This window comes from Podarcis muralis, chromosome 11, assembly GCF_964188315.1.
Source record: "Podarcis muralis chromosome 11, rPodMur119.hap1.1, whole genome shotgun sequence".
NCBI classification, from domain to species: domain Eukaryota; kingdom Metazoa; phylum Chordata; class Lepidosauria; order Squamata; family Lacertidae; genus Podarcis; species Podarcis muralis.
The window spans coordinates 46,329,301-46,347,761 of NC_135665.1; the positions used below are offsets into that span (position 1 = coordinate 46,329,301).

The 18,461-nt window shown below is 42.5% G+C and overlaps 1 protein-coding gene across 2 annotated transcripts in view; it reads left to right on the forward strand.

Annotated features, from left to right (window-relative positions):
- HCN1 (hyperpolarization activated cyclic nucleotide gated potassium channel 1) overlaps positions 1 to 18,461 on the forward strand; it is a 195,420-nt gene that overhangs the window by 19,439 nt on the left and 157,520 nt on the right. For both annotated transcript variants that reach the window (XR_003708868.2, XM_028748659.2), the window contains exon 2: positions 11,134 to 11,557. Coding sequence is in view for 1 of the 2 variants with exons in the window: in XM_028748659.2 (XP_028604492.2) it covers positions 11,134 to 11,557 (424 nt within the window). In the remaining variant the exon portion in view is untranslated. The remainder of the gene's footprint in view (positions 1 to 11,133; positions 11,558 to 18,461) is intronic.

The following is an 18,461-nucleotide window of genomic DNA, read 5'->3' on the forward strand; positions in this document are numbered from 1 at the left end:
TGACTGGGCCGAATCCGGCCCCCGGGCCTTAGTTTGCCTACCCATGTTCTATGCTTTCCCTTCTTGTGGTGATGAAACGCACCCTGCTTGTCAATCCACTGACAGACTTGTTAGCTGCCAATCAGGGAATTTAAATTAGTTAGTTAGAATTCTAGAGACTTTTCTGTCTTAATAAGCAAACTTGGAAAATTCAAGTTATGCATATCTCTGCATAATACTGCATCATGTTTAGGACTTTGATTGCTGTGATGTGATTATTTCAGCCTACATATTTAACTCCCATCCTTTGTTTTGGTTCGGCTGTAATTTAAAATATAGTGTACAGTACTTGAACAAATAGAGTAGAGCAAATACAAATGATTTGGCGAAGTCTAGCGCAGTTGGTCTTTTATTTGTAGGATATAAGGCTGCAAGGGGAGGGCTGCTGGTGGCGCTATGGGTTAAACCACATAGCCTTGGACTTGCTGATCAGAAGGTTGGCGGTTTGAATCCCCACAACGGGGTGAGCTCCCTTAGCTCGGTCCCTGCTCCTGCCAACCTAGTAGTTCGAAAGCACATCAAAGTGCAAGTAGATAAATAGGTACTGCTCTGGTGAGAAGGTAAACAGTGTTTCTGTGTGCTGCTCTGGTTCACCAGAAGCGGCTTAGTCATGCTGGCCACATGACCCAGAAGCTGTACGCTGGCTCCCTCGGCCAATAAAGCGAGATGAGCGCCGCAACCCCAGAGTTGTCCGTGACTGGACCTAATGGTCAGGGGTCCCTTTACCTTTACCTTTACCTTTAAGGCTGCAAGGAGGAGATGATGGGAATAGGTGAATTGAGGGACAAATCCTAACATCGCATACCTCCAACGTAGTGCATTTATACAGCACCTTTCCTCCAAAGCTTTGAAGGTGACATACATGGTTCTCTTCTCCATTTTATGCTCACAACTGCCCTGTGAAGGAGGTAAGACTGAGACACTGACCGGCCCAGGGTCACCCAGTAACATCATCATATCATTATTATTATTATTATTATTACCCCCCATCTGACTGGTTGCCAGTGAGTTTCATGGCAGAACAGGCATTTGAACTCAGGTCTCCCAGGTTTTCTGGCTTTTCTGCCTGTGGCTCTAATGAGTTGGAGTTGCTCAAGTGGAGAGTCCTGCAGAAAGAGGAAAAATGGAATGTGGTCAGATGAAAAGTCCCTAGAGGGAACCTTCTGCTAAAACTCTACTTAATTTTAAACCTTATTAATTTCATTTAACGGTCTTGACTGTTGGGCTTTGTTTCAGGCTTAATGGTTTATAAGAAAGAAAGAAAAATCCTTCCATGTCTCCAAAATACAATCTATCCTTCCATTTTGTTCAGTGGTCCTGCAAATCTGACATTTAAGTGTATTTGATATTTCGGGTTTAAAGTCTGCTAAAGCCATATTCAGTAGCGGAGGTGCACCAGTTGCTCATCTTTTAAGCACACACTTAAAGTGCTGTCCTCATTTTGATACAGAAGAAAAGAAGCATAGCAGCGAAGCAAATAATCTATGTCTGTTAGACCGTTCTGAGATTCGAACGTGGCACTGCTGCTGAAATAAATGTGATGCATTTATATTCCTTTCGTTGTGGCAATACTTTCTGATACGTGTTATAAAAATGCCTTTAATTCTCCCTCTCAGCGTTCATCTCCTTTTGTCTGCCCCTGTCTTACATAAAATAGGAGCCATTTTTGGCCCCAGACCTGTTTTTAGATTTTGTTTTCAGTGCCAAGTGTGCTGCTCAGGCTGTAGAAAGGGGGGAAACCCCAAATAAATAAATGTAGATAACTTGCTCTGCTCAGAAAACCAGAAATATGCAAAGTGGCTAGAAGAATATTGTACTCGGTTAATTTCATTGTACACAGGTTGTACATTGACAATAAAGGTACAGTGGTAGCTCGGGTTAAGTACTTAATTCGTTCCGGAGGTCCGTACTTAACCTGAAACTGTTCTTAACCTGAAGCACCACTTTAGCTAATGGGGCCTCCTGCTGCTGCCGCCACGCCGCCGGAGCCCGATTTCTTTTCTCATCCTGAAGCAAAGTTCTTAACCTGAAGCATGATTTCTGGGTTAGTGGAGTCTGTAATCTGAAGCGTATGTAACCTGAAGTGTATGTAACCTGAAGTGTATGTAACCTCAGGTTCCACTGTATTATTACTTGGGGTGGGGGGTGGGGGGAAGCCACTAAATATGAGAACTGAAAATCTGTGGATATTGCAAGGTAGCTGAAATGCTTTTGAAAAATCGTAAGTACAAATTAGAAGCAACATCCTGATTGGGAAGCAATATATCTTGCAAGTGTCATTTGAGGCTGCCACTGTAATTGTCCCCAACCTCTGATAATAGTTATCAGAAGTGTCTTGGGGGATGGCGGCGGTGAGGAGAGAAGTTAAATGGACAAGAATTGCAGGTTCTGTATGTGACAAGTTCCCAAATATTAAGAGGAAGCTGGGGTAGTCCACATGGTGCTCTGCATATGTTGTTGGACTTCAGATCTCAGCAGCCTTGACCAGTTTGGCTAATGGTCACAGAGGATGGGAGATGGAGTCCCAAATCCACTTGGAGGTTACCATGTTGGCTGCCACCTACATTTAATTTGTTTTACTTAATTGTATTACCGGTATGTACACCCTATCTTTCCCCCATGGAGGCAAGGAGGTCAAGATGGCATCTGTGGTTCCCTCACTCCTCATTCCCACCCCCCAACAACCCTATGGAGTAGGAGAGGCTGAGGGGCAGCGATTGGACCAAGATCACCCTGTGAGCTTCATGGCTGAACAGGAATCCTAAGGACCCAATGCTCTAACCACTAAACCAGACTGGCTCTGCCAAAACAAACCTGACTCAGCTCCTTTCCTAAGTGATGAAGGTGGACAGCTGGCAGAATAGCTGCATTTTTTCTGAATGCCTGGTGCAGGATGGGGAATCTGTGGCCTTCCAGATGTTGTTGGTCTACAGTGGTGCCTCGCAAGATGAAATTAATTCGTTCCGCGAGTTTTGTCGTCTTGCAATTTTTTTCGTCTTGCGAAGCACGGTTTCGGGAAAGTTTTGGAAAAGCTTCAAAAACCCCAAAAAGCTTTAAAAACCTCAAAAAAGGCTACCACACCACGTTCTATGAGTTGCTCCTCAAAGTCAAGTCGCAACTGTATTAACGGTGTTAAGAAAAAGGAAACAAACTTGCAAGACGTTTCCATCTTGCGAAGCAAGCCCATAGGGAAAATCGTCTTGCGAAGCAGCTCAAAAAACAAAAAACCCTTTCGTCTAGCGAGTTTTTTGTCTTGCAAGGCATTCGTCTTGCGAGCTACCACTGTACAACCCTCACATCGTTCTGGGACTGATGGGAGGCTGAGTCCAACCACATCTGGAAGGCTACAGTTTCCCCTTGACTCATTGGATAACTGTTTGCCAAATATGGAATGCAACCTACCATTTCCCCTTCGTTTTAATTTCAGCGTTATTTGCACTGTTACCTGCAAAAAGGTCCTTATTAGCTTTCCCTGTTTTCTCTCTGTGCGCTTGACATACTGTTTTGATAGAAGCATTTTTAACGGTGATGATGATAACGCTAATAAAACTGTCTGCAGAGACGAGAGACTTGAAATACAAATTTGATTTAAAGTGCAGCAACTTCATATGCCAAGATGTAGAAAAGGGAAGTTTTAACTACCGAGGATAAAGTTGTTTATCAACAAAATGAAAAGGAAGAGACGTATTGGGTCACTAGTGCCGGTGACCTAAGGTTCGTCAAGTGCTTATTTTAAGAGCAGCTTATCAGTTAGCGGCAGCTATGGGCAACTTACTTTAAGGGAAACACTTTCCACGGCCACCTTTAACCTGTTCTTTGTGCATCTGAAGCAAAGGAACAGCTGTGGCAGTGCTGTGCAAAGTCATTAAGGAACTAGGTATACTTTGAACTCCCAGGGATCAGAGAGAATTTTTGCTCAAAGGGTTTAAGAGAGTGCAGACGGCAGAGCGGAATGCATTTCCAAAATATACGTTGTGCTGGTGGAACAGGATTGTGTGAAATAATTCCGCTTTGTTCCTGGTGTATATATACATATATGAATTATTGATATTTAGAAGCCTCTTTTTGCTTGAAGAGGGGATTAATTTTGGGAGGGGGTGTAGGGCAGATGGCTATAAATGTGATTGTATAGTTAGTTGCTTGAGGCATAGCTCAGTCCCCAGAGCATGAGAATCTTAATCTCAGGTTCGTGGGTTCGAACCCCATGTTAGGCGAAAGATTTGTGCATTGCACGGGGTTGGGCTAGATGACCCTCACGGTCCCTTTTCTGGAAACCATAGAGGGGAATATGTTCTTGTGCTCAGATCCTGCCTTTGGCTTTCCCACAGGCAAATGGCCACTGTGAGAACAGGATGCTGGACTCAATGGGGCAGTGGCTCGAGACCGCAGGCTCTTCTGGGACCGTTCATGAGCATTGGATCTGTCTGTCAGTTCTCCCCCTCAAATGTCTGATAACATGGCTCTTAAATATTTAGCTCTGAGCTGTAAAAATTACCACGTCGCAAACTGCGACTCTAATCAGATGTAATAATGGAGCGCGTAGCGCTTTCTGCTTCTTAATGGTGTTTTATAAATTGGCAAATCAAATTCTGGTGTCACTTTCCTTATGCAAACATCCATTATTTGCACATGCATTTTGTGCTTGATCTGATTTAACTTTGCTTCATCTTCTTCACTCTCTTCTCACAGAGCTGAAGCAAACACGGAGTTGTACCCTTTTGCCCAAGCAAGTTTCAGGCATTAAATAATGCTTGATGGTGCTAATGAAGAGCAAATTCACGAAGAAGGGGAAAAATATTAATGTGCATGTAGCTACTAAGAAATTACATTTTGATTATATATTTTTTTAAGTGTGGCACATGGCCAGTGAAGGTTGATTCTGCACTCAAAATTATGTTATAAATGATTAGCAATGAGCTGCTTCCCCAGTTCTGATTCCGCTTGCTCACTTTTAAAAGACAAAAATTAATGGAAGCATTTGCATATCTGAGACTTTAGTACTTCGCTTTAGGGATAAATATTCTTAAATGGAAGCTAAATGCATTGGCAATAATGGTATTTGTAATGCTAAAGCTTGCAAGGTTAAATGGATAACCGCTGAGTGCCATAATCTGTACTTCATGGAGTGCACTGATGGAAAGAATTGACAGACGTCCAGGTGATTTTGATTTGTTTTTATCCTTTGATTATCCTTAAATAGAAATGCCCATAGTGGAAATTACACACAGGTGCCTGGTTTCAATGTCACAGTCCTAGTCTGATAAAGCATGGCTCATTGACCTGGGAATGTATGGTCAATGAATGGTCACCCTTCTTGCCCATCCCTCCCTGTGCCATGATCCAGGGCAGCTCATGCAGTGTCTTAAACCACAGAAGTTCATACTGAGAAACTGTGATTTAAAGGCTCCATCCAAACTAGAGCAACAGACCAAAATCATACTCTGGTTCTATATTCTTGTTTGAATGGTGCCTGTAAATCAGTTTCCCGCTGATTTAGCCCATGGAATACAAGGCTTTAAGAAACAAAGAGTGTCACAGAAGCTGAGGAGGGGGGAAGAAATGAAGATTTGAAGAGTGAGTATACTTGGGTGGTGATGATCTCTGCAAACGTGCACATTGAAAACTTGTTTGATATCTGAAAGCAGCTTCTCAGCTACAGTTTGTACTCAAGTCGTGGCTCAGATTCCAGAGCAGGGCTGAGCGATATTTGGTTTTCAACATTGTGATATATCACCAGGTAAACATGTCAATATACTGGTATATCACAACGTCTATATCATGGGATGTAACTGTGTAGAGGTGAACAGCATATATCCTGGCAACTGCTACTACTTAGGGGTCTAAAACGGATTCATTTTTACTGTTACATATTGTCACAACTGTTGTTACATATTGTACATACTTTACTGTTACATATTGTCACAACTGTTAATTTATAGTACAGAGCAACAGGAGCAGCAGGAATCACGAGAGAAGTAATGACTGGCTTCAGAGTTTTCCCCATATTGTGATTTTTTTTACAAAGCACATACACATTGTGCTTCGCGATATATCGCCATGCCAAATATTATGAAACCGTTATCACGATGTGGACTTCAAACTGCTTTTGGACGATGTATCAATACATCGCCCAGCCCTACTGCAGAGTCCAAGACACACGTGTTATGTGCCAAGCCTGGCTTTATTTTCTATGTATCACAGCTTCTGCAAGAGCCATGGGAATGGACCAGGAAATGAAAAAGCGGAGGCTGAATTCTATACCAGAGTCATTCAGGCATTTAATGTGCTTCTGCCTGCAGCCTGTTGGCTAAGGAGAAATTTCACTCTAGACCGAATAGAAGGGAGATAGACATTTGGTGACATTTTCTTTAAGATGATTTGGTTGTGCATATGTGTGAGAGAGATAGAGAATATTTGGGCAACCAAAAGGCAAAATGTGCCAAAAATCTGGTTCCCCCCTCCCCCTGTGTGACTCTACGGCAGGTAACAGGGTTGTATCTGCACACGTCTGGGCACATATTGAATTTTGCTGCAGGGACCGCAGATGAACTGCTGAAGTCCAAACCTAGAGAAAATGCAACACAAGAGATTCGAGAGTTAAAAGTACTCCCCTACAGCGTGCCATGAAATACCATATTGCATTGAGATGTGAAATAATTTGATCAATACTGAAGGACAGTGTAGTATCTACAAACCCCCAGAAATAATTTGAATGTCAGTGCCGATGAACAAAGTTGACATTTTACCAGTTCTTTTTCTCTATGCATGGCCTTGCAAATAATAAGCCTACATTCCTTTAAAATGCACGTTTTTAAAAGCAGAAAATTGCTTAGCGATGAGATATCTCCTTTCCCACCCTGCAATAGTCATGAAGTGGCAAGCTTTGGCTCGGAGCTTGACAAAGCTTCTTTGCATGCAGATACATGGCCCACACCATAAGATGCGCAAGTTGGCAATCTTTCCGCAGCATTTATTGAGAACAGGAATTGTTGAATGTAGCCAAGTTAAAGTAATAATAATAATAATCCCATTAACTTAAAAATGTCAGCACTGAGTTGCATCCATAGATGTTGCTCAGCTAATGGCAAGGTTTCTGTCAGCGGAATAGGGTGGAAAGCAATTGCCAGCAATTCCCCCTCACCCTGCAGCCCCACATTGTATACATATTCATGCAGGAGTAAGGCCCATTGAACTCAATGGAGATTGCTTCTAGGTCGACATGTATAATAGCATTGTATTGTAAAAGGGACAAATGTTACAGAGGGTATGTGAAATGCTGTGAATACCTTAAAGCACTATGTAAATGTACTTTTTATTATTAAAGTAAGGTGTGAAAGACAGTTCTCTCCAGCATAAAACAATTTGGTAGGGATAGTAAAGTGGCTCAATTGTTCTAATTCAGGCACCCCCAAACTTGGCCCTCCAGATGTTTTGGGACTACAACTCCTGTCATCCCTAGCTAACAGGACCAGTGGTCAGGAATGATGGGAATTGTAGTCCTAAAACATCTGGAGGACCGAGTTTGTAGGTGCCTGTTCTAACTGGAACTTCAAGTGTAAAGATTTGGCTTTAGGAAGGAAGTAAACTATAGGAAATTGATCTGAAAACCTTCCTGCTTTTGTGTGTGTGTGTGTGTGTGTGTGTGTGTGTGTGTGTGTGTGTGTGTGCGCCCTTCATTAATGTGTTCTGTATTAATATATTGTCACTTGGGGTTATGTAACACTTCACAGTATAGTGAACGTAACAGCATTAATTACTTGGTGTTTGTTAAGCCCTTGACTGTTATTTAGATAGGCCCCGATTTCACATTAGCTATGAGTGGTGTTCATTGCTAAAGATACACTTGAATACTGATGAGTTGAAATTCCTGAGTTTGTGCATGTGTCGGTGCATTTCCCTTTTGTGAGAGAGCATCCTTCAAGTGAAAACAAAAAATTCACGAGAAGCAGAAGCCTTGTCTACTGACATTGCAGAGGTTGAAAAGGGGCAAGCTTTTACTTCAGCCCCTAAATGTTTTCACATGTTAATTAAAATAATGTATATGAAGTGTATCAATTACTTGAAAGGTGTTTCGGCCAATGCCAACTTTTATTGTTGAAATTATTGTTCTCCAGTATCATGAGAACAAATGTGAATTTTTGGTATAATGAAATAGCTTGTGATGGACTACAGATGCAGCAGATCTTGTTTGCGGATGGGGCAGTTTGTTATCAAAACCTTTTTTAAAACCCCTGTTTCTATTAAAAATGCTTTCCATAAACTGCCCAAATGTTTCTGCAATTCATGAATTGCTTTTGTCCTGCAATGCTTTTTTTTTTTTAATGGCTAATGTATCACAACATTATAATATACTTTGTTTCCATGCAGTCATTCTGAACGCAATTCATTATTACGCCACATTTCCCTCCAAGGACATCAATATGGCATATCTGGTTCCTCCTTCCATATTATCCTTTATTTATTGCTTGCACGCATAGGTAACGTTTATTCCAGTGAGCGCTATCTTAACTGCTTGTTTATATTTGCAGCTTCATATTTCATGGTTTGCAATTGTTTATTGTGAACCACCTTGAGGTACATCTGGGTATAGGATGGAAATTATTGAAATTGAAATTAAACAATGTGGCCCTTAGGTTTTGGTGCAAGGATGGGCAACACTGCCTAGCAGGCTGCTTCCCAGAACTGAGTGAACCTTGTCTGTTGTGGCCGTGGGGTTAGTGGCTCTTTTAGACATCATGCACATTGGCAAACATAGCATAGCAACATTATAATACTCTAAAAAGTGTGTCATACATGCTGTGTTTCACAGCATGGATGATGGCCACAACACCTTCTGAGGACAGGCCATAGCTCAGTGGTAGAGTGCATGAATTGCATGCAGAAACGTCTCAGTCCCAGCATCTGAAGGTAGAGCTGAAAAATATTATTGCTTGAAATGCTGGAGAGAATATGCAAAACTAATCTAGGCAGACCACTGGTCTGATTTGTATAAGGCAGCTCCTATGTTCTCTGTAAGGGACGTGGGTGGCGCTGTGGGTAAAAGCCTCAGCGCCTAGGGCTTGCCGATCAAAAGGTCGGCGGTTCGAATCCCCGCGGCGGGGTGCGCTCCTGTTGTTCGGTCCCAGCGCCTGCCAACCTAGCAGTTCGAAAGCACTCCCGGGTGCAAGTAGATAAATAGGGACCGCTTACTAGCAGGAAGGTAAACGGCATTTCCGTGTGCGGCTCTGGCTCGCCAGAGCAGCAATGTCACACTGGCCATGTGACCCGGAAGTGTCTCCGGACAGCGCTGGCCCCCGGCCTCTAGAGTGAGATGGGCGCACAACCCTAGAGTCTGTCAAGACTGGCCCGTACGGGCAGGGGTACCTTTACCTTTACCTTTTATGTTCTCTGTAAGAGCCTTCCACTGAGCACAAGTGCTCCATTTTCTCAGTGGACAGGCTATATATTACTCATGTGTTATGGGCTGGAAAGCAAGAAGAAGAAGATACATAGAAACGGGAGCAGGTTATATATTGTCCATTTTTCATTAAGCTTATTCTGGTACATTTTGGCTTTGCATTTGGAGGGAGACCAAGAGTGAATTTCATTGGGCTGCCAAAGTGTTCATGATTAACAGCAGGCACCAGTTCATTTTTATGTAAACACATTGATAGGTTTTGACAGGAAGGCTGGGGGAAAAAATCTACCAAATGCAACTCATCCTTTCAAATATGCCATGGAATGATAAGCTAATTCTTCAGCACAATGCTGCATTTATTCCATATGCCAATCAACTGGTAGGGAGGAATGGCAGAACTTGCTTATACTCTCTGGATATAATAGCAGGAATTCTCTCCCTTTGTCTTAACAAGTAATCCCCATCAAAAAGATCTTTCCTAATCATATGACCAAGAAAGTGTGCGTTTTGCAATTGTGCTATTGAAGGAGAGAGTTTTACACTGGGTGCAGAATTCAGTATTCTCATGCCCTCTGATTAGTTCAGATCACACATGGATGTCAGGGATCCTTAATATTTTTAAACAACTGTGTTCCTTTAAAGCTTTATTTCATTGAACAGGAAATAGCAGTAGAATTCAATCCACCAACTTGTTATTCAAAGGTCTTTTGAGAGTATTATTATTATTTTAAAAAAACCCACACTTGCTAAAAACCAGTGGTATTCATCCCTAAGCAGAGTTTTCCAGAAGAGCAGCAGTACTAAGAGAGTGTTGCTCTGTTTAGCCTAGTGGCTGAGTCGGGTAATTTTAGATTCTGGACATAATGTTTCTACAGGACCCCTGGACTCTTGAGATGACCACATGTTTTTTCTTCATGTGCCCTGCTGCACTTGGCAGTTCTCCTGCTCCTTCTATTGAGTGGGGCCTGGACTTGTGCTCCCATGCACATTTATACTGAAGCTAGCTACCTACACTTAACATTTAGTCAATGGGATTAAAGCTTGTGTTTTTTTCTCAATCCAACACAGACAGTTTGATATAAATGGCATTGTTAAATGCTAACCTTTCCCAACTTGGTGCCCTCCAGATATTTTGGACTAAAACTCCCATTGGTTCCAATGAGAGCCGGTAATAAGATCTTATAGGAGTCGTAGTTCCATAACATCTGGAGGGGACTGCATTGGGTACCTCGGGTTACATACGCTTCAGGTTACAGACTCCGCTAACCCAGAAATATTACCTCGGGTTAAGAACTTTGCTTCAGGATGAGAACAGAAATCGTGCTGTTGCAGTGCAGCAGCAGTGCGAGGCCCCATTAGTTAAAGTGGTGCTTCAGGTTAAGTGCAGTTTCAGGTTAAGAACAGACCTCCGGAACGAATTAAGTTCTTAACCTGAGGTACCACTGTACCGTCCGTGCATTTGACCAAGAAAAGTCTCCTGCCTTTTTGAAGGTAAGGGCACTTCATTCAACAAACATGAATGTAGTAGATATTTACCAATATGCTCTGCTGTCTAGGACAGCATGTTGATGGTTATCTGTGTTATAATCACATCTCTTCTAATTTTTAAAAGCCTTACAATATACAATTTAATTATACTGCAAGAAAATAGTATTTTTTTGCTTTGTTCAATTATTGTGTTTTCTATCTTCCCTTAGGTTTTACTGGGACTTAATAATGCTTATCATGATGGTTGGAAATCTTGTCATTATTCCTGTTGGGATCACATTCTTCACAGAGCAGACAACCACACCGTGGATTATTTTCAATGTAGCATCAGATACTGTGTTTCTGTTGGACTTGATCATGAACTTTAGAACTGGCACTGTTAATGAGGACAGCTCTGAGATAATCCTGGACCCCAAAGTCATCAAGATGAATTATTTAAAGAGCTGGTTCGTGGTTGACTTCATCTCATCAATACCAGTGGATTATATCTTTCTCATTGTAGAAAAAGGGATGGACTCAGAAGTCTACAAGACTGCTAGAGCACTTCGTATTGTAAGGTTCACAAAAATCCTCAGTCTGCTGCGTTTATTACGGCTTTCAAGATTAATAAGATACATTCACCAGTGGGAAGAGGTAAGATTTTCCTTTTGTATATTCATCAAATGGATGCTTTTTTAAAAAAGAAAGAAAAGATCTTATGTTGAGATGTTGCAGCCAACTGAGACTTCATAGTTCTGATTAAACTTAGGAAATGGTAGGGTTACTTGCTGGGTGCGGTGTAGCATTTTATCTTGTCCAATATTGTTTACTTTGTGCTACTTTTGATGATGTTTGAGCAGTATTATTAAAACTAAATAAAGATTCAGGATACGTGTATGAGCAGTATTATTAAAACTAAATAAAGATTCAGGATACGTGTATTAAGGCTACAGGAGCAGGGTGGGGGGGACTTTTCCAGAAAGGCTAAAATGACCAGTCAGCACTATTCAGCTTGATTAGTCTGACTGGTATTTGTTTCACGTAATAATTCTACTTTCTATAGTGGCTTGTCCATTGTTGGCGGCTGTATGCTTTTGAACACCAGTTGCTGGAAAATGTAGGGGCGGGGGGAAGAGTGCCGTTCATCTGGTTGGCCAATGTGAGAATAGGATGCTGGACTCAAGGGCGTCAAGTTGAATAAAATATTTAGGGGAAGAGGTAAGCCCTATACATGCACCATTTGAATGGCAATACCCATCAACTGGCAGAGGGGGGCTTAAGTGCTTTATTGGAGGGGGAGAAGGGACTTTGGCCTTTAGGAGTTTACTCCTATGACTGGACTAGATGGACTATTGTTTTGATCCAGCAGGCTCTCCCTATGTTCATATTTATAATAATAGTCATTTCAAATATTACTTTAGTCATAAGCTAGTGGCAATCTTCCCATGATCCCTTTGAACTGGTCTTGTGTTTGTGTGTGTTGCGGTAGTAGCCCTAAGCCAGTGGGGAGCACAGTCCTTTCTCATTTCCTCAGTGGATCTTCCTCGATCTCTTCAGTAAGAAAAGTGATGAGTGTAGTGAATTGAGGTGAGCCATATTATTTTAACTTAAGCAGATAGAATTGTGAATGTGCATTGGAGCAGAGTCGTGTGCAGTTGCTTCGCTGTCCCCATGGGGATACTGCATCCTTGAGGATACTGAGCAGGACCAGAAAATAATTTCATCAATAGAGTGGTACCTCAGGTTACATACGCTTCAGGTTACAGACTCCGCTAACCCAGAAATAGTGCTTCAGGTTAAGAACTTTGCTTCAGGATGAGAACAGAAATCGTGCTCCGGCGGCACGGCAGCAGCGGGAGGCCCCATTAACTAAAGTGGTGCTTCAGGTTAAGAACAGTTTCAGGTTAAGTATGGACCTCTGGAACGAATTAAGTACTTAACCTCAGGTACCACTGTATGTAGCCACTGTGTAAAAGAAAAGAACTGTGTAATGTATGTGGTCCCATGAAATGTAACTGAATTTTGACAAGCAACTCTAATGGCAGTAAATAAGATTTGGTGAAGATCTTGAAGAAGTGAAAAATATTCGTGTCCATTCACTAAAGGTAAAGGTAAAGGTACCCCTGCCCGTACGGGCCAGTCTTGACAGACTCTGGGGTTGTGCGCCCATCTCACTCAAGAGGCCGGGGGCCAGCGCTGTCCGGAGACACTTCCGGGTCACGTGGCCAGCGTGACAAAGCTGCATCTGGCGAGCCAGAGCCGCACACGGAAACACCGTTTACCTTCCCGCCAGTAAGCGGTCCCTATTTATCTACTTGCACCCGGGAGTGCTTTCGAACTGCTAGGTTGGCAGGCGCTGGGACCGAGCAGCGGGAGCGCACCACGCCGCGGGGATTCGAACCGCCGACCTGACGATCGGCAAGCCCTATGTGCTGAGGCTTTTACCCACAGCGCCACCTGCGTCCCTGTCCATTCACTAATTTGAGGTAAATGGCATTAACCAGTTTGCCATGCTGAACCCCAGTCAGCAACTTGGATCAGTTTTGTTTTCTTCTTGAGTCTCATAAATGCAGCCTAGATAATAACTACGTATGAAAAGTATGTTTCTGAATGAAAGTTGGATGAGAGGTTCAGTATGTTGTTGTCTTTTGTTTATTTCTCTGGGGACGCGGGTGGCGCTGTGGGTAAAAGCCTCAGCGCCTAGGGCTTGCCGATCGAAAGGTCGGCGGTTCGAATCCCCGCGGCGGGGTGCGCTCCCGTTGCTCGGTCCCAGCGCCTGCCAACCTAGCAGTTCGAAAGCACTCCCGGGTGCAAGTAGATAAATAGGGACCGCTTAATAGCGGGAAGGTAAACGGCGTTTCCGTGTGCGGCTCTGGCTCGCCAGATGCAGCTTTGTCACGCTGGCCACGTGACCCGGAAGTGTCTCCGGACAGCGCTGGCCCCCGGCCTCTTAAGTGAGATGGGTGCACAACCCTAGAGTCTGTCAAGACTGGCCCGTACGGGCAGGGGTACCTTTACCTTTACCTTTATTCCATGCTGCCTCTTTCCCTATTCCTTACATGGTTTTAATGTCTTCTTTTTTAATACATAACTTTGATCTTATGGGAGAGGAAGGGAATTTATAGGTGCTATAAATAAATGATTCAAGGTTAATGCATGCTTTTGACCAATTCAGACGCAAGAGGTGATATCCAACTAAGGCCCCATCTGCGTTATGTATTTAAAGTAATATCATACTATTTTATAGAGTCATGGCTTCTCACAAAGAATGATGGGAACTCTAGTTTGTTAAGTGTGCTGAGAATTAGGAGATTCCTTTTCTCCTCGGAGAGCTGCAATTCTCAGGGTTCCCTGAGAAAACAGATTGATTGTTAAACTACTCTGGGAATTGTAGGTCTTGGAAGAGAATAAGGGTTTCCTAACTCACAGCATCCTTAATAAACTACAGTTCCCGGTACTTTTAAGGGGGAAGCCATGACTGTTTATTAAGTGGTATGGTACTGCTCTAAATGCATAGTGCAGATGGGGCCTAAGTCATACCTGAAGTTGCTGTAATAAAATAATAATAATTTGATGTTATTGATTTCAGTGGATCTACTCTGTTTGCTTTGGTGATACGACTCAGTAGAGAAGTTAACTTTTCCATACAACACTTACATATGTGGTTTATTTTCCTTCTCTGCCTCATTTAATATCAAGCTGTTGACAGGGGTATTCAGGAATTCCAAGGTATTAAAAAGAGCAGCCTTGAAGCCTTTTCCCTCAGATTATTCATTAGCAAAAGGATGCAGCTGTAGCCTTCAGCATATTGAATATAAATCTGAACTGGCATAGGTAATGCCAGCCTATGTTAGCCGCTCAATCAAGCAAGTGGTTGTCAAAAGAAATGAGAGCAAAAGACATGTAAAATAAGATGCTGTGGATAATTTGGCAGGACTTATAAGTACTGATTTTACAAATTTGCACAGGATGCTCTTATATATTAACATTATGAAGGACTAAATGTACTATAGAATAACAAACAATGATGAATTAAGGAATACATAAATGGGTACCGCTTGATCTGTCTGTTGATAGATATAACTTTCATTCTCATAAACAAGACTCTTAATCTCAGGGTCATGGGTTCAAGTCACACTTCGGGCAAAATATGCCTGATATGCAGGGGGTTGGACTAGATGAGCCTTGTGGTTCCTTCCAACTATACAATTCTATGATTCTTGAAATCCTGTGGGGGTTTGATACGAAGGAAAATCAGTAATAGGTAATATTCCCCATCATTTTCTTGAGGCCAATGCTCCTTTTGTATATTTCCCCTCCTCTGATGAGATTTTTATTATTATTTAATTGATGTATACTTTCAGTTTGAGAAAATATTAATATAAGGTGTCTGTTTACTCTACTGTCTGTTTATGGCTGAACTCACCATGAATGCTTCCATTGTTCTCTTAGAATGGCAGTGGTGCTCTCCTGAAATATGTCGGAACGGAGTTCTGGCTAAAAAAAGAAGCCCTACTAATAACCAATTGTCACACATGCACTGTATTTTAGCAATAAAAATGAAAACAAAGAGATTTACATTTTGTTCCCCATCCAACAAACAAACAAATCACAATGATTTGTTTGTCTGTTTATTCTTCTTGTTAGATTTCTGTTGTTGTTGTTTAGTTGTTTAGTCGTGTCCGACTCTTTGTGACCCCATGGACCAGAGCACACCAGGCCCTCCTGTCTTCCACTGCCTCCCGCAGTTTGGTCAAACTCATGCTGGTAGCTTCGAGAACACTGTCCAGCCATCTCGTCCTCTGTCGTCCCCTTCTCCTTGTGCCCTCCATCTTTCCCAACATCAGGGTCTTTTCCAAGGAGTCTTCTCTTCTCATGAGGTGGCCAAAGTATTGGAGTCTCAGCTTCAGGATCAGTCCTTCCAGTGAGCACTCAGGGCTGATTTCCCTAAGAATGGACAGGTTGGATCTTCTTGCAGTCCATGGGACTCTCAAGAGTCTCCCCCAGCACCATAATTCAAAAGCATCAATTCTTCGGCGACCAGCCTTCTTTATGGTCAAGCTCTCACTTCCATACATCACTACTGGGAAAACCATAGCTTTAACTATACGGACCTTTGTTGGCAAGGTGATGTCTCTGCTTTTTAAGATGCTGTCTAGGTTTGTCATCGCTTTTCTCCCAAGAAGCAGGCAAGCCACTCCAGTATCCCTGCCAAGAAAACTCCATGGACAAAGACAACAGATTTCTGTTACTTATCCACATATCTATTCTTGTTCTGACATCCCAGTGTCCCTTTGGTTCTCCTGCTTTCTGATTCTGCCAAGAGTTCTGGATTTTTTTTTTTATGTTAGCAGCTGAATAGATGCTGCACATGCACCCAACAAAAAGTTCTTGAGAATTAATGTACAGATAAAGGTGCAATTGCAAAGTTCTGCCGAAGTTTTGCTCCCTGTGGATTGTGTTGTTTTTGGTGTTCTGTGTTGGCTCCAGCCATTGTTAATCAGCAGCACAGCTCTGCATGAACACGGTGTATATAATGTATCTGAAATCCTTTTTTTTTGCCCTATATGTCTATTTTATCATTATGGAACACGCATCATTATTTGGCAATGTGCAGCTGATGAATCTGCTCAGAAAAAATACACATAATTAGTTCCTCAGTTAAAATCCCATATGGGTAAGAACTCTGGAGGTGCATGAGAAATCCTCATGTTCTTGTAAAGCCTGACAACTTAAAAGGGAAAAGGACACATTTTAAATGCCATCTGAAATGCTAAATGGCATTGGCTGACCTTTCACACAGGAAACGTAAGACGCTGCCATATACCAAGTCAGAATTTTGGTCCATCCACCTCAGTTATGTCTACTCTGGCTGGCAGTGCCTTTCCACAGTTTCAGTGCTGCTTAGAGATACTGGGGACTGAGCCATGGCGCTCTGCCAGATAGGACTTGATTTTGGCTTGTATCGTTAAGGTTGGTATTTTTGTTTTATTGAATTTTCACTGAGATATTGTTAGCAGTCTTGAATATTTTTGGCAACAATATTTTCCATTACTACTTAGAGATACTGGGGATTGAACCTGGGGCCTTTTTGCATGCAAAGCAGATGCTCTGTCCTTGAATGATGGCAATTTTATCTTTAACTTCTCCTAATTTACTGAATCAGGACAAATTGCAATAGGCCACTGATTACCTCCAGGTTTTCTGCTAATAATCATTTGGAATACCTCAATTAGTTTATTTAACAACCACCACCACCACCACAACGATTACTGAAATGTTTCTTGGTTTGTGGAGCCACATATTTTTCTTTGGGCCTGTTGAGAAAGTCAGTGTTTGGGACTGGTTGAGAGCCAGTAGATTGAGCATCCACCATTCAGATAGGATGAAGATGATCTTCATACATGGTTCATGTGCCTTGAGTAATAGAGTTTGGCCTGTTTTTGGATGCAGTTGCACTCACCCAGAAGGTTCAGGTTCATAGTCCGAACATTTAGAATGTTGCCACATGTTTTAATCTGGTTTTAGTTTATTATTAACTGTTTTTGGATGTTTTGGATAGTTGTTGGTTTTTTTGCTGATAATTTCAAATTGTGTTGGGGTTTTATTGCAATCAAGCAGTATACAAATCTTGTGAAATAAAATGAAATCCTGGAGGTGCTATTGGATCCTTTATTTTCAAGAACCTGCTATCTAAGATTGGTGTGCCAGCTATGACCGTATGGGGACCAGTTATGCATCACCGCAAAAGAGGACCTGAGTTTGCATAAAGTGTGCATATGGTAATTTATATATAAATTCAAATTTTAAAGCAATTACTATAATTGAAATTTAAATAAGATATATCTCACTGTAGTGGGGAAGGCACAAGGTGTTTTGTGTCTGCTCAGTTTTCTTGATCTAAGACTGGACAGCTCTCATATAAAGCATGTCTTCAGGGTATCTTGAATCACAGAGTCATAGAGTTGGAAGGGATCTTGAGGATCATCTAGTCCAACCCTCTGCAGTGCAGAAATATGCAGCTGTTCCTGATGGTGATCAAACCTGCTACCTTGCTGTTTTCAGCACCACACTCTAACCACCTGGGCTATCCAGCTGATGGCTCACCACCCCCAACTCTCGATCCATTTCCAGCCTCAATTCAGGTGCCAATTTTGGCCTATAAAGCCCTCTCATTGGATGGGGCTGGGTTGCCTACAAGACTGCCTTTCCCCACGCAAACCTGTCTAGCTACTGAGGTGCTCCTCAGCAGAGGTGCCAACTTGTGAGGAACATGGGGAGGGGCAACGTTGCACATGCAATGTTGCATGTGCAACGTGCTGACATCGCTTCAGGGTGTCAGAGGAGCCAGGGGATGGAGCCAAATGCAGTTGTAGCAGTAGCACAGATTCAGCGGCTAGTGGCTCCTCCTGCTGTTGCTGCCACCATCGGCCAAGGAGGAGAAGGAGCCGGCCACTAAAGTCACATTGCGCTTGGCTCTGCAGTTGGCCCTGATTTCCCCCCAACATTTGGGGGGGGCTCAAAGGGTTGGGTCCCCAGGAGTTAGCACCCCTGTTGC